Below are 12446 nucleotides of genomic sequence, written 5' to 3'. Positions count from 1 at the left end.
GTGTTTGGGTTACTGTTACTTTTGTTCCAACATGGCCATAACTACGCATCGCTCTCCATCAGTCTCCATCCATCATTGGGTTGTGATTCAGCTAATGAGGGGATAGAGGTGTGTTGCATCTCCCTACCTTTTGGTGGATATTTTTCCTCTGCTTGAGAATTCTCACACAACACGTTGTGGACCTCTACTTGTTCCAGAGCTCCCTAATGGGGTTTCTATGTTGAGGCCATTTTCGACCCATTGATGGCCTTAACCTAGCAGTGATCAGCTCACTCCTGTATTCCTATCACGGTAGATGAGTGGCTTAAGGGAAATGGAGACCCTGTACACCATGCCCCAGGGAGGCGTGGTACTGGTCTGTCTAGGCCCTGAAAATCTGGGTAGGGTCTTCCCTCTTCCAGCAGACCTCTTGCTAAATTGCCAGGAATCTTCTCTCACCTTACCAGAAATGCCTTGTGCGTTTGAGCTCATACTGTGCTGTGCAGTCCCTCCTCTATCTTCCATCCCATCCTCTGACACCCTATGACACTCACCATCTCCCCTATCGTTTCTGCTATACTATCACCAATCATCCCTCTCTCAAGAAGAATAGAAGAAAAACGCTTAAAAAAGACATCTTGACCACTTAGCTGGCCTACCCATCACAGACACCTTTGTCAGCGCAACTTCCACACAGATTTTCACTGATATCCTCTTTTATGTCTCCTCTCCAGATCTATAGACTCTCTCACATCTTTACCCTTTTGATGAAGGCACTAGATGGGAAGTACTCTTGGCGGGCTTCTCATCATCCAGGCGTATCATTAATGTCTATCACAACGGCAATATCAGGGCTCAGGATCCTCAACCCAACCTCCTCCTCTTTCACCGGTGCTTGTCGTCCCTCATCAACTACTTTCCCACACCTGCTACTCCCTCTTACTCTCTATGCCCCCATCCTCTGACTGGTTTACCACGCCCCTGTACCTTCAAAGGCAATAACCTCCTGCATCTAGCCACGCTTAATGCTTGCTCTGCTATCAAACACTCTGCCGACATCTGCCGCCTCCTTGAAGACCTTGACCTTGATATCCTCGCTCTTACCGAGACGTGGTTCAATGCCAGCTCAGTCACTGCTTTTGACTCCCTTCTCCCTGATGATTATAAGATCATCTCCATGCCGTGCCCTAACCGTGCTGTTGGTGGGGTTGCCCTGGTCTTCCATGAGTGGGTCCCTTCTTCCCTCATACCCACCCAGCCTTACTCTTCCGCTGAGAGCCTTATTTGCCAATTGGTCATCTCTCCCACTTCCTCTCTGACCATTTCCACTATCTACAGACCATCCTGTTCCTCTTTGAATGGGCTGATTTCTCCTCCTCTCTCCTCTCATTCACCTCTAAACTCCTTCTGGGAGACTTCAACATCCACTTTGACTCCTCAATCATGGCATCTACTCTCTTCCATGACCTCTGCACCTTTCTCTCCCTCTCCAGTCTCTCCTCTGGTCCTACCCACTTGGCTGAACACACTCTTGATGCAATCATCCACACTTATCTTTCGCTCTCATCCCCACTCACCACCCCACTCTCCTGGTCAGACCATTCTCTCCTCTCACCTTGCTATCTGACTGCACCTCCCCCAACCCTGCCAACCTTGTTCATGAACATCCGTCCGATTAATTGAGTGTCAGCTGCTGCCTTTGCATCTACCTTCATCCTCCCCCCACCGCAGACACAACCTCTGACTCTGCTCTCAGCAATCTCCATCTTGTCATCACTTACACTCTTGACATTCTTGCCCCAGTCATGAGGATCCACCTGAAACGGTATCCGGACATTTAGTCGAAAAAATAAGGTCGACAGAACAAATGGTCGACACCATTTGGTCGAAAACCAAATGGTCAAATTTTTTATTTATTTATATATATATTTTTTAGATTTTCGTTTAGGGAAAAAAAGGGTTTTTTAGAAAAAAAGGGGGTTAGGGGGGACCCCCCCCAAAAAAAAGGTGAAAATACTAAAAAAAAAAAGAAATTCGACCATTTGGTTTTCGACTAAATGGTGGCGACCATTTGTCCTGTCGACCTTTTTTTTCGACCAAATGTCTGGTAACCACCTGAAACATGCCTCCAAGCATAACACTTGGTACGACTCTGGACTTGTAGCCCTGAAACGCAAGTGCAGAGCTGCAGAACAGAAGTGGCAGACCTCAGGCTCACCATCTGAAAAACTGGCCTGTCGCCGGCTCAAAAGGCAATACTGACTCTCCGTTTGCTCCAAGAAAAGGGCCCACATCCAGGCTTGCATCTCTGGTGCATCCAACAACACGGCCAAACTCTTTAAAATCTGCAAGGAACTAGCCAACCCTTCCGCAGTCTCCACCTAACCTCTTCCCTACCAGGCCCTCAGAAATGCACTGGCCACACACTTCACTGAAAAAACTCAGGACATCGAGAGCACCCCCACTTCCCTTTCGCCCTACCCTATCCTCTCCCTCCTGCCACCTATGGCATTCCATCCCCCTCTGCCGCTCTCTCCTCCTTCTCTCCTATCTCATCCGACAAGGTCACTAGAGTCGTCCACTCTATGATGGTCTCCTCCAAACAGGTCTCCCCCTGTTCTTCCAGAACTATTAAGGACAATATTGGCTCTCCTGCCCCTGCACTGGCTGATTTCTACAATCACTCTTTTGCTACTGGGTCTTTCCCCTCCTCCCTCAAGCACTCTCTTGTGTGCCCCCTTCTGAAAAAAGCCTTTGCAGACCAGGCTTGTCCGGCAAATTACTGCCCCATCTCTATCACCCCCTTCCTTGGGAAACTCTTGGAAAAGCTTGTCTTTCCCCAACTGACCCAGCACACTGAGCTTGTTGGTTGCCTACACGACCATCAGTCAGAATTCCGAACATTCAGAGACACGGAAACTGCTCTTCTGAACACCGGTGAAGAACTGCTTGCATCTCTTGATTCAAACTCTCCTGCTGTTCTCATTCTAATTGATACCTCCTCTGCATTTGACACGGTTAACCACTCCATCCTCATAAAACGGCTCCACAGTACCCTAGGTATCTCGGAGCGGGCACTGGACTGGCTGACCTCCTTCCTCAATGACTTTCACTCCCAGGTTATCCTGGGCACTTTCTCCTCTCTCACCTCTATCTCTGCCTGTGGTGTCCTCCAGGGCTCCAACCTTTCTCCCTGGCTCTTTAACATCTATCTTGCTCCACTGGCAGACCTAATTTCCACCTACTCCCCTTACTTCCAGTGTAATGCAAATGATACACAACTCTTCTTCAAACTTCCATCTGATCCTCTCCTTACTTCCTACATCATTCCTGACTGCCTATCTGCCATCCAGTCATGGCATGCTTCCAATTACTGATCTCTGCCTCAATTCCAGCAAGACGGTGATCCTTCCCACTGGGACTCCAGCTCCCTCTTTCTACCCCTCACTCTGGCCACCCTCTATGGATTCTCCCACTTCTCCTTCATCTGAAGCCAAAAACTGTGGACTCCTCTCTTTCCGTCCTCCCTCACATCCAGGACCTTGTCAAGAAGGCCCACTTTCAACTTCACCTCCTCAAATGAATCCTTCCTTTCCTCACTTTTCCCAAGAAGCTCAATGTCTCTAGAACTCTGGTCCTCTCTAGGTTTGATTACTGCAATACCCTCTTCCTTAATCTACCCTCTTCGTCTCTACCTCCCCTCCAGCTAATCCAGAATAAGGCTGCAAGACTTATCCTTGGCTTCAAGCCCAGGGACTGCATCTCTCCAGCCCTAGAAACTCTGCCCTGGCTCCCGGTTGCTGCAAGGATCAAATTCGGATCCCTCTGTATCATCCATAAGGCTGTCTGGGGCTGGGGACCACACTATCTACAACTGGCTCTCACTAAATACACTGCCTCCAGATCTTTACATTCCTCTGGCATCAACTCTCTGTGTTTCAAGTGTTTCGATAAACAACGAGCTGATGTCTGATCTCTTTCCTTAACTGGCTCCCTCCTACCTAATAGCCTCCCCCTACCTCTTTATCTTGAGCCTGATCTCCTCAAATTGAAGAAGCTCCCCAAGACTTTCCTTTTCACCTTCTCCTTCCTTCCCCCCTCCCTCCTTTTCTAAACCTCACAGTTGCTGAGATTGGTGCCCAGGGCCTGTATGTGTCCACCTGGGCCCTGGCCTTCCACCCCCAATTGCCTTCAGCCTCCGCCCACTCCCAGCACTTGACTTGGCGCCCACTGACCTGTGCTATCACAAGCCTTGCACTTATTTATTGGCAATTGATCACTCTTATCAAATGATCTCTGCCAGCCACTTAAAGGTTGCTTGCAACTTACTCCCTAGCACTTTCCTCTGTGTTACTCCCAGCACTTACCCCCACCCCCTCCTCCCTCTTCCACTCTCTCCACAGGTGCATGCTTGAATGCTCACAGTGCCTAGTAGGACTGCCTCTCTCTTTCACTGTTATATTTGCCTTTCATTCCCATGTTACCTCCCTGTTGGGTGCTTTGAAACATAATTTACTTGATGTATAAGCACCTTGCAAATGCACAATAAATAAATAAATAAATAAATAAATAAATAAATAAATGTGTCCATAAATGGGTGCTCCCAGCGTAAAGTACATCAGTAGTTCCCAGTTTTTTCTTTCCTGTGCTTACCATCTCTACAAGGAAACAGAGAATGTGCGCTGGCCCCGAGAAACCCCACCTTTTCCTGAGCCAGGAAATGGCCTAGGAAGAGAAACTGTTCCACAGGATAACATTTGCAGTGTGGGGCCATGCAATTATGTGCATCAGTAAGTGGGCTTACCATGTGCTGTAGAATTTTCATTGAGGCACCAGTCTGGCTTTGTTGCTCTCCCTGGAGAGTGAACAAACTGCCTGGCAGCTTCTGATGCGCCATGCACCAAATTCTACACATAGCCTAGAGTGACACATAGAAGGTGAGTGTATGCATTGAGGCTAAGTGTGAACCAGGTTTTTCAATTATCTCTAGTGGCACAGAAGGCTGAAAAACAAGGGCTTGCAGGATTACCCAGAACAATACCAATGGTATGAGTGACTCAAAACCTTTCACTCTTCATTCTTCGGTGTTCATCACAAGTGGGACAGCTATGCCCAGGTGTGGATACCCAACCCTTCTGTTCCTAGACACCCAAGCTTCACCTCACTAATGAGGCCCAATGAGGCTAAATATTCCTGAGCTGCTTCGGGTTTCCTGAAGAAGTGATGTGAGCTACCTCTTTTGGCTGGACTGCCCCTTTTAGTCTATGACCAATTCTGATTTTTGATATGGTTATTCTCTTTTGTAATGGCACAGCCAGCTGGAAAAATGATGGTTTAGATGGTTGCCCGGAGCAATGACAGTGGTTATTATTGGTTCAAATCCTTTCCTGCATCACTTTTCAGTGCAGGGAATGAGAACACACCGGAAGAGAAGTTATGGGCCTCACATGTACCACAGGCCAGCTATGAGACACAGGAGGGGCCAGTGGAACAGTTAGAATGGTTCACCGCCCCTGACAACTGCATGAAATGAGACATTCATGCCAATCAAGTCTCCTTACCCTGGAGATATGTATCTAATCATACATCATAGCCTCCTTGCAAAACAAAAATACAGAACATGTCAAATAGGCCTTGATGTGCATGAAGATAGATATTTGTAAACGAGACAAGGTAGATCTTAACACAACATATGAAGGCCCAGGACCAAAAAGAATGGGCGACTGACACTACTGGAACTTTGCAAATCACGGCGCTGGTGTGACAAATCAACTTCCGGGGCACCAGTGGTCCAGGGATGAATATCGGTTTCTAAACCACCAATCAACCCGACACCTCTAGTACACCAGAAGGGATCTGAAGAGATTGGAATACAAGTTAATTATAAGACCTCCATGTCCAATTTTGGTAATGTGGACAGAACAGCAGGCTTATTTCTGCATGGTCGTGGATCGTTGGTTAGTTGCAACACAGCGAAAATACAATTATTACTTAATGATAAAAGGGACTGTCCAGCTAAGTTTGTATAAAAATATCTACTTTATTATTACTACAGCAGACAGTTCTAGCACACTACAATTACAACCCACACTGTAAAGGAACACAGAGGACAGATAGTTTCATGAAGGAAAGGGATGCACTCTGGATACTGACAGGGGGTAGTTTGTAAAGAAATCAGTCTTACAATTCAAGGTTATTTGGTTTCAACACCAAAGGGGCAAAGGGTCGTAATTGTTTCTAGAGGCCTTTGGAGAAGGACCAGGGGGGCAGAACCACAATGTACCTGGTGCTGAAGAGGTTCTTGGTGCTCGACAGTGTCGAGACAGTTCCAGGGCGCTATGTAGCCCGTGAGACAGAGTTAGTGGTGGGAGACAGCTCTGGGTAGCAGGCGGCAGGCAGTTCGGCAAGTGAAGCTGGATGGACATTGCAGGCTGTCCAGTGCGGCGACTCTGGGCCAAGAATCGTTGTCTCTGTGCTGGTTGGCGGTTCTGGAATGCTGGTTGAGGCATCTCGGATAGCTCTGGTCACTGCTGCGTGCCAACAGTCTGCGGTACAGTCGGATACGGTTCGAGGACTCGACTGTCTCGAAATTGTCCTTACAAAGATGGACGCTGGATGATGCTTGTGTGACACTCCTCCAAGCTTCTTCGCAGGGTTTGTGTCCTTTCAAGGCAGACAGCCCAAACCTCAGGAGGGTGCCAGCAGGCAATGGTCTTGTCCTTTGTCCAGAGACTCCCTGGCACTTCCCACCTAGGAAGCTTGCTGTCAGAACGTAGCAGGGCACACTGTGTGCTGGCTGGGTACTGATTCGGGAGCTGCTGGACGGGTCCCCTGAGTCTGGTATCTCCCTCTGTTCCCTGTGAGATGTTTAGGGGAGGGATATTGCTTCCCTCTTGGAACTCCTGGCCTTCCTTCACTGGCGGAAGATGTAAGGTGGACTACACCTTCAGCTCGGATCCAAACGAGTCCTTCTTCTTACTCCTTTCGAAGTCTTCCGATAATCTGATCAGTGAGGGATCCAGCCCTCTTTTAAAGCCAAACAGGCCCCAGCGATTGATGTAGGCTAAACCCACCTTAATGAACCAATCCGAGGTCCCCACCAACAATCTTCAGCGATGCTTCAGGTCAGAATCAGGGCGCTTGGCAACAGACAGGGGAAGGATGACAACATATACTTCGAAGTCCCACCGATCTTCCTGTCTGCTATACATTAAAGTGTCTCCCTAATTAACTTAGCCCTATGCGGCGCTGGGTCACAACATGGGCCTCCTTTACAATAGGGGGTTGCAGGCAGACTTTAGTCTCCTACAATTCACATACTTCCCTGCTCTGAAAGGAGTGGTTCCAGGCAGGACATTCACTGCCCTTTCATACCAAGGAGGGGTGTTAGTACCAAGTTAACACTTTGCATTACAAGAGTTGTTGGTCTCTGATCCCCATTGTCACTTCCTGCACCCAAGCCTCCCTGAGGCCTGCTAATTAACATTCTTCAGTATTCGCCGCCACCAGCATGGTGTAACAATAGAGATGCAAATCCATGGGGCCTTGAAATGCTGATCAGGCTGCCCACGGACAGAGGCCTTTGATGTACCCACACCTGTCAGGTGTCAGCTACACATGACAGGGAAGAACAGCGCTGGTAAACTCTGTCCTCCCAGAGTACATGACTATTTTTCTGCTGCGCAGAGAATGTGGAAACTATGTGGCGGCAATGGCCCCACATAATTTCCAGAGGTTGATCTCATACCATTCATTCTTTTAAATAAACAAAAATCAAAAAGCCCAGGCGAACACACTCTCCCTGTGTGGATGGTCAAATTCCTCACAGCTGGACACATTCATTGAACAGGAAAGACAATGTCAGTGTTGTATCATATTTGGTGGCTAGATATCTGTGGCTGCTGGCACAGTCAGGCACCCAACCAATGTGTGCTTGCTGCTCCATTGGCTATCTACCCAACTCTAATCATTAAGTAGGGATGGATACACAAGCAGGTGAAATCTTGCTTTGGCACATTAAAGAGGATGCCTGAAAGTGCTGCAATTAGAGATCATATTGAATGGAAGGAAGAGGAGGAGTGAGCCACCTTTCATGCAGTCATGATCACAGCACCAGTAACGAAAGCATGCTTGGATTAAGGAAACATTCACCTAGTCCCACGTGTGACACTCCCCTTGAGCTGTTGTGCCCAAGATGTACCATTTGTCGCACCCCAAGGGGACCAGCTCAGCCAGGAATCTTTGTCTGTATTACACTCATCCACTGATGAAGAATTAAACCTGGTAGGGCAGCAGAGGTTGGTGCCTTAATGGCAAAATGTAATGCAAAGTCAGGATTGTTTCTGTTGCCAGGCCACCTGGAGGGCTTTCGCGACGGCTTCAAACCGTGTGTGCTGTGGACTCTACAAAGATGGCCCTGCATCCTGTTGGTGGTCTGTAGGAAGGTTGGGTAAAGGTGTTAGAGTTTGGTGGTAGCTTTCAAGGCAACGACAAGTGGTTGCTGTTGGTGGTAGGCAAGAGAGTCAGGTCATTTGCCAAAGTGGCGTTTACTGTATTGAAATGACTGCGTTGCATGAAAGGCAAATACAAGCCACTTTTAGACAGCGTGGGAACTTTTAAGGAGGTGTTGTTGGAACTGGGGATGCAGCATGAATTCATCTTTGGACCCAGAAGATGAGCTGTTTGGGAGCTTAACTTTGCAGATTATGTGATCCTTGAGGTGGGGCATGTGTCAATTGTGTGGACTTTGGACCTCTGGTCTGCACGAGAAACATCCCTTTGCCAAACTGTAGAAAGGCATCATGGAAGATTTGGAAATGAAGGGCCATTCCTAGATCATGCCATATTGACTCTATGCTGTGGAAGCATGCTTGGGTCCGCGGGCATCAGCACCAGCTGTGCATAGATAATTACCTGAAGGAAGCCTTTGCAGAAATGCTGGGTCCTGCAGAGTGTGCACAGAATGTTGCTTTTTAGTCGAATTTGGAATATGCACTGAGAGATTGCCGGCATGCTCTGTTGGGACATGTCTGCCATAGTTCAGGATTTCAACAACGGATATTCGAGGTTCTATATTGTTTTGAATCTATGATATCACCTGAGGAAATTGATCACTAGCTGTTAGCATTGAAGCCAGCGAGAATCATGACCATGCTGGAAAGATGGCGGACGGGTCTGAACTCCATGAACCGCTTGATTGACCAGATATGCCACTGCTTAGATTACTCCTCCCCCCATGCTTGATAGCTTCACCCAGCTTGCACATGGTCAAGAAAACATTTGGCTGGCTTGTACGTCGCAAGCTTGGCGTTGTCTTCCCATGCAGGAGTAGCTGTAGAATGGTATTGCGTCTAGAAACACTTGTGAACAGGCGTGTTATAAATGCCATATCATATCATATCATATCATATCATGGTATGTGAATGGGCTGCTTGCATAGCACACAGGTGGCCCTATTGTCATTTGGCAGGAGATGTTGGGGTCTGTGAAGTGTAGGGTTGGAAGAATGTGCCGCTGAAGTGTGCTTTATTGGTTGTAGGCATGATACCAATCGGGGGAGAAAAGATGCGTTTCATTTGCGACTCTGGGAAATTGTCACAGGTCAGTATAGAAGCCATATGGAAGATGTGACGACAAAGCACTTCCTTCGAGCAGAGGGTCATGTGGTTCTTGCCACAGATGCACATTCAAAAAACTGTTTGACACAACGATATGCATGACCCCAGAAACATAATTTGAGAATAGTGTTAATGCTTGTAGCGGTACTCCAACTGCTATCCCTGGTGCTGGTTTGCTGCTTTTCAGCTTTGTTTGCTTTGGAATTAATCTGTTTGTGTTTCAAGGAATGTTGTATCTGCTATGACATGCAGTGCTCTGTGGCAGTGGGTTGTGTCCTGTTCACGCTTTACTGGGAATTTTAAATACAATATTCAAATACACAATGTATAAAAATGCACATTTCAACGGTTGTTTTAACCTACTGTAAAGACTCAAGCTCCCTTTGTAACTAAGCATGTACAGTCTCACTGTTGCAATACATTGTGCCAGACCCACCACAAAACATGCAGAGAGAAAGCATGTCTAGGACCTAACCTAGACGCAAACATTGCTTTTGCTGAAAACTGCTTTATCTCATTTGTCCCTCGTGGGCTACAGTAGAACTTCAGGACAGATTCACAACATCAATGAAACACTAAGTGGCTGTTTTCATCCCAAAAGACAGACTAATACAATCACATTGCATTAGCCAAGGAGAATACTTACTGCAAATGCCTTTTGTTCTATTCTATTAATCAAGAATTGTAGAGCCATTGGGCCTAACTTATAAAGGCGTGTTTTAATAGGAAAATCCCATTGAAATACGTGAAATCAGGCCTCTGTAGTTCATCAGTGGCCCCAGCAACGAAGGCCGGCTTTTTAGCTAGCAATGCTTTGTGTGCTGTACCTTGTAAACTCATAACAGAAAAAGTGAAACTACATGTCCCACGATGCAATCTGTATTTAGTTCAAACAGGCCAGGGCCGAATAGCCGTGAATTTTGATGACATAGGCCAGTTGGGAACTCTCATTGTATATTTACAAGGACATACCACCAAGTACAGTGAACTCACTTTTGATACTTTCATCATGAATACCTTAAACAAATCCATGTGTTTACCTTTTTGCACTGCCTTGCATATAGTTGCACACGTTACTGTGGGCTGTATAAAAGCAACAGTGCATTTAATGCAAACGAGGGGTGCAGGGCTTGTCGCCACTAGTACATTCTATTCCATTTAATGCAGTCACTTTTACAACACAGCACAAAATACCTGCATATTATAGAACTGAACGTGTTTGGGTTACATTCACAAGAGGTCGGTGCCTTGCTAAGTGACAGCCACTAACACTGGGAATATTATTTGAACAACACCAGTAAAAGGCGGGTTTCTTTGGCCTGGCAGTCTTTACTTTCACCAGTCCTCGCGCTTTTATTTGTTCAGTGAACCGTTTCAGTAGGTTTGACTCACGTAAACTCAAGAAATTAATTTAAAACACTGCACAATGAACAAAATGAAACCTATACCAGACACACGTATATGAAACACAAGGTTCTGTTTGGAGATAAGGAGCACTCACTGACAGATCACTGCATCATAAAATATAAATGTTTAAAAAAAACATGTCCCTCTTAGTTTTAAACCAACACTCACAATGTGCCTGATTGTCCCAATGTTGGTTCCAATGCAATGTAAAAACGCGCACAACATCATTGCACAACGTAACATACCTTGCATTATATAACATACATGTATTATTTGAATCAAAACATGAGGAAAAATTCTTCCCATAGGCTGCCTACGATTGGCAGTTTGGATTTTTGAAATTAGTAAGAAATCACTTGATGTTTAAAAAAACGCTGTGAACGTGCGGATTTTGCATACGTTTTCCCCTTGCGTTTATGGGGCGGAGGCTACAACCGACCCACTCAGGTAATCGCGCTTACATCCCAATGACCCCGGTTTTTGAGGTGGCATGTTTTTTTTCACAAAGATGCATTTTCTGTCTCAAGGGAGTTTTGCTCCTTTTCCCGCGATTTTACACAGGCACCCGAAACGCTATGTATCAGACAAAGAACGTGCGTATGTTTGTGTCAAAATACATGCACAGCGCCAGTTGGACTTTTCTCTGCCTGGAATAGGTTGGACACGGCCTTGGGCGAATCTAAATGGCACCCCCACAGAGCCTGGCAGCATTAGTGTGATTACCTCAGCAAGCTCCACAGAAACTTCCCAGGAGCCAGCACGCTTTTGAATACACTGAGAGAGCTCAGTGTGCGTTTTCTAGTCAAAGCCTCGCCCGCCACGCGGGCCGCTGCCCCAGGAAGAAAGTAAGAAGATGGACGAGGGAAACAACGAAAAGCGGTTACCAGAGTGGACGTTCACCACGACCAGGAGGAGGGCGGCAGCAGCTGCGAGGGACTTCATGGCTTCACGCCGGCGGTGCTTCTTGGAAGAGCCCTGCGGTGCCCGCCTGTGTTTTCCCCCCCGAATTGAGGCAGGGCTGCATTGACGAATGGAAAAGGTGTGCGCTGCCCTGGTCCCCACGCTGCTTATTTTGGGAGCATGATAAAGAACCGGAGGAAATGCACGCACTCCCTCTGGGAGTTGAGCACAGGGGAGAGTCATTGTTTTAAAAAACCCTTCGCAGGAACTTCTTTTCTTTGGCAGGGGAACGTGTTTTTGTTATTAAATATTCTAATGATTCATTCCCTTTGGTCAGGCGATGTTTGGAACAGAAGCCCCCTTCCCTACAACAATGCCACCGAGCACATCCCTTTTGTTGCTTCCCGTTTATTTTTAGATCGCATTCGTTGGTTTTGCTGCTTGTTGCTCAGAGCGAATGAATCCGAGCTCTTTTAAACAGACATTAGCAAATCAAATCGTTTTGCCTTTTGTAGTTGTTCATTGCATTTTTCATTCATAGAC

At 46.9% G+C, this 12446-nt stretch overlaps 1 protein-coding gene across 2 annotated transcripts in view; it reads right to left on the bottom strand.

Annotated features, from left to right (window-relative positions):
- The window catches only part of LOC138515939 (uncharacterized), a 671334-nt gene extending 659254 nt beyond the window's left edge, over window positions 1-12080 (bottom strand). Inside the window, exon 1 of one of the 2 annotated variants that reach the window (XM_069630710.1) lies at window positions 11888-12080. In XM_069630710.1, coding sequence (XP_069486811.1) covers window positions 11888-11945 — 58 coding nt within the window. In that variant the 5' untranslated portion in view covers window positions 11946-12080. The remainder of the gene's footprint in view (window positions 1-11887) is intronic. The other variant, XM_069630709.1, reaches the window with a different exon arrangement.
- Window positions 12081-12446: the final 366 nt, after the last annotated feature.

Source organism: Ambystoma mexicanum, chromosome 6q (assembly GCF_040938575.1).
Source record: "Ambystoma mexicanum isolate Mex_15411 chromosome 6q, UKY_AmexF1_1, whole genome shotgun sequence".
NCBI lineage: Eukaryota > Metazoa > Chordata > Amphibia > Caudata > Ambystomatidae > Ambystoma > Ambystoma mexicanum.
This window is presented reverse-complemented; position numbering and strand designations above follow the sequence as displayed.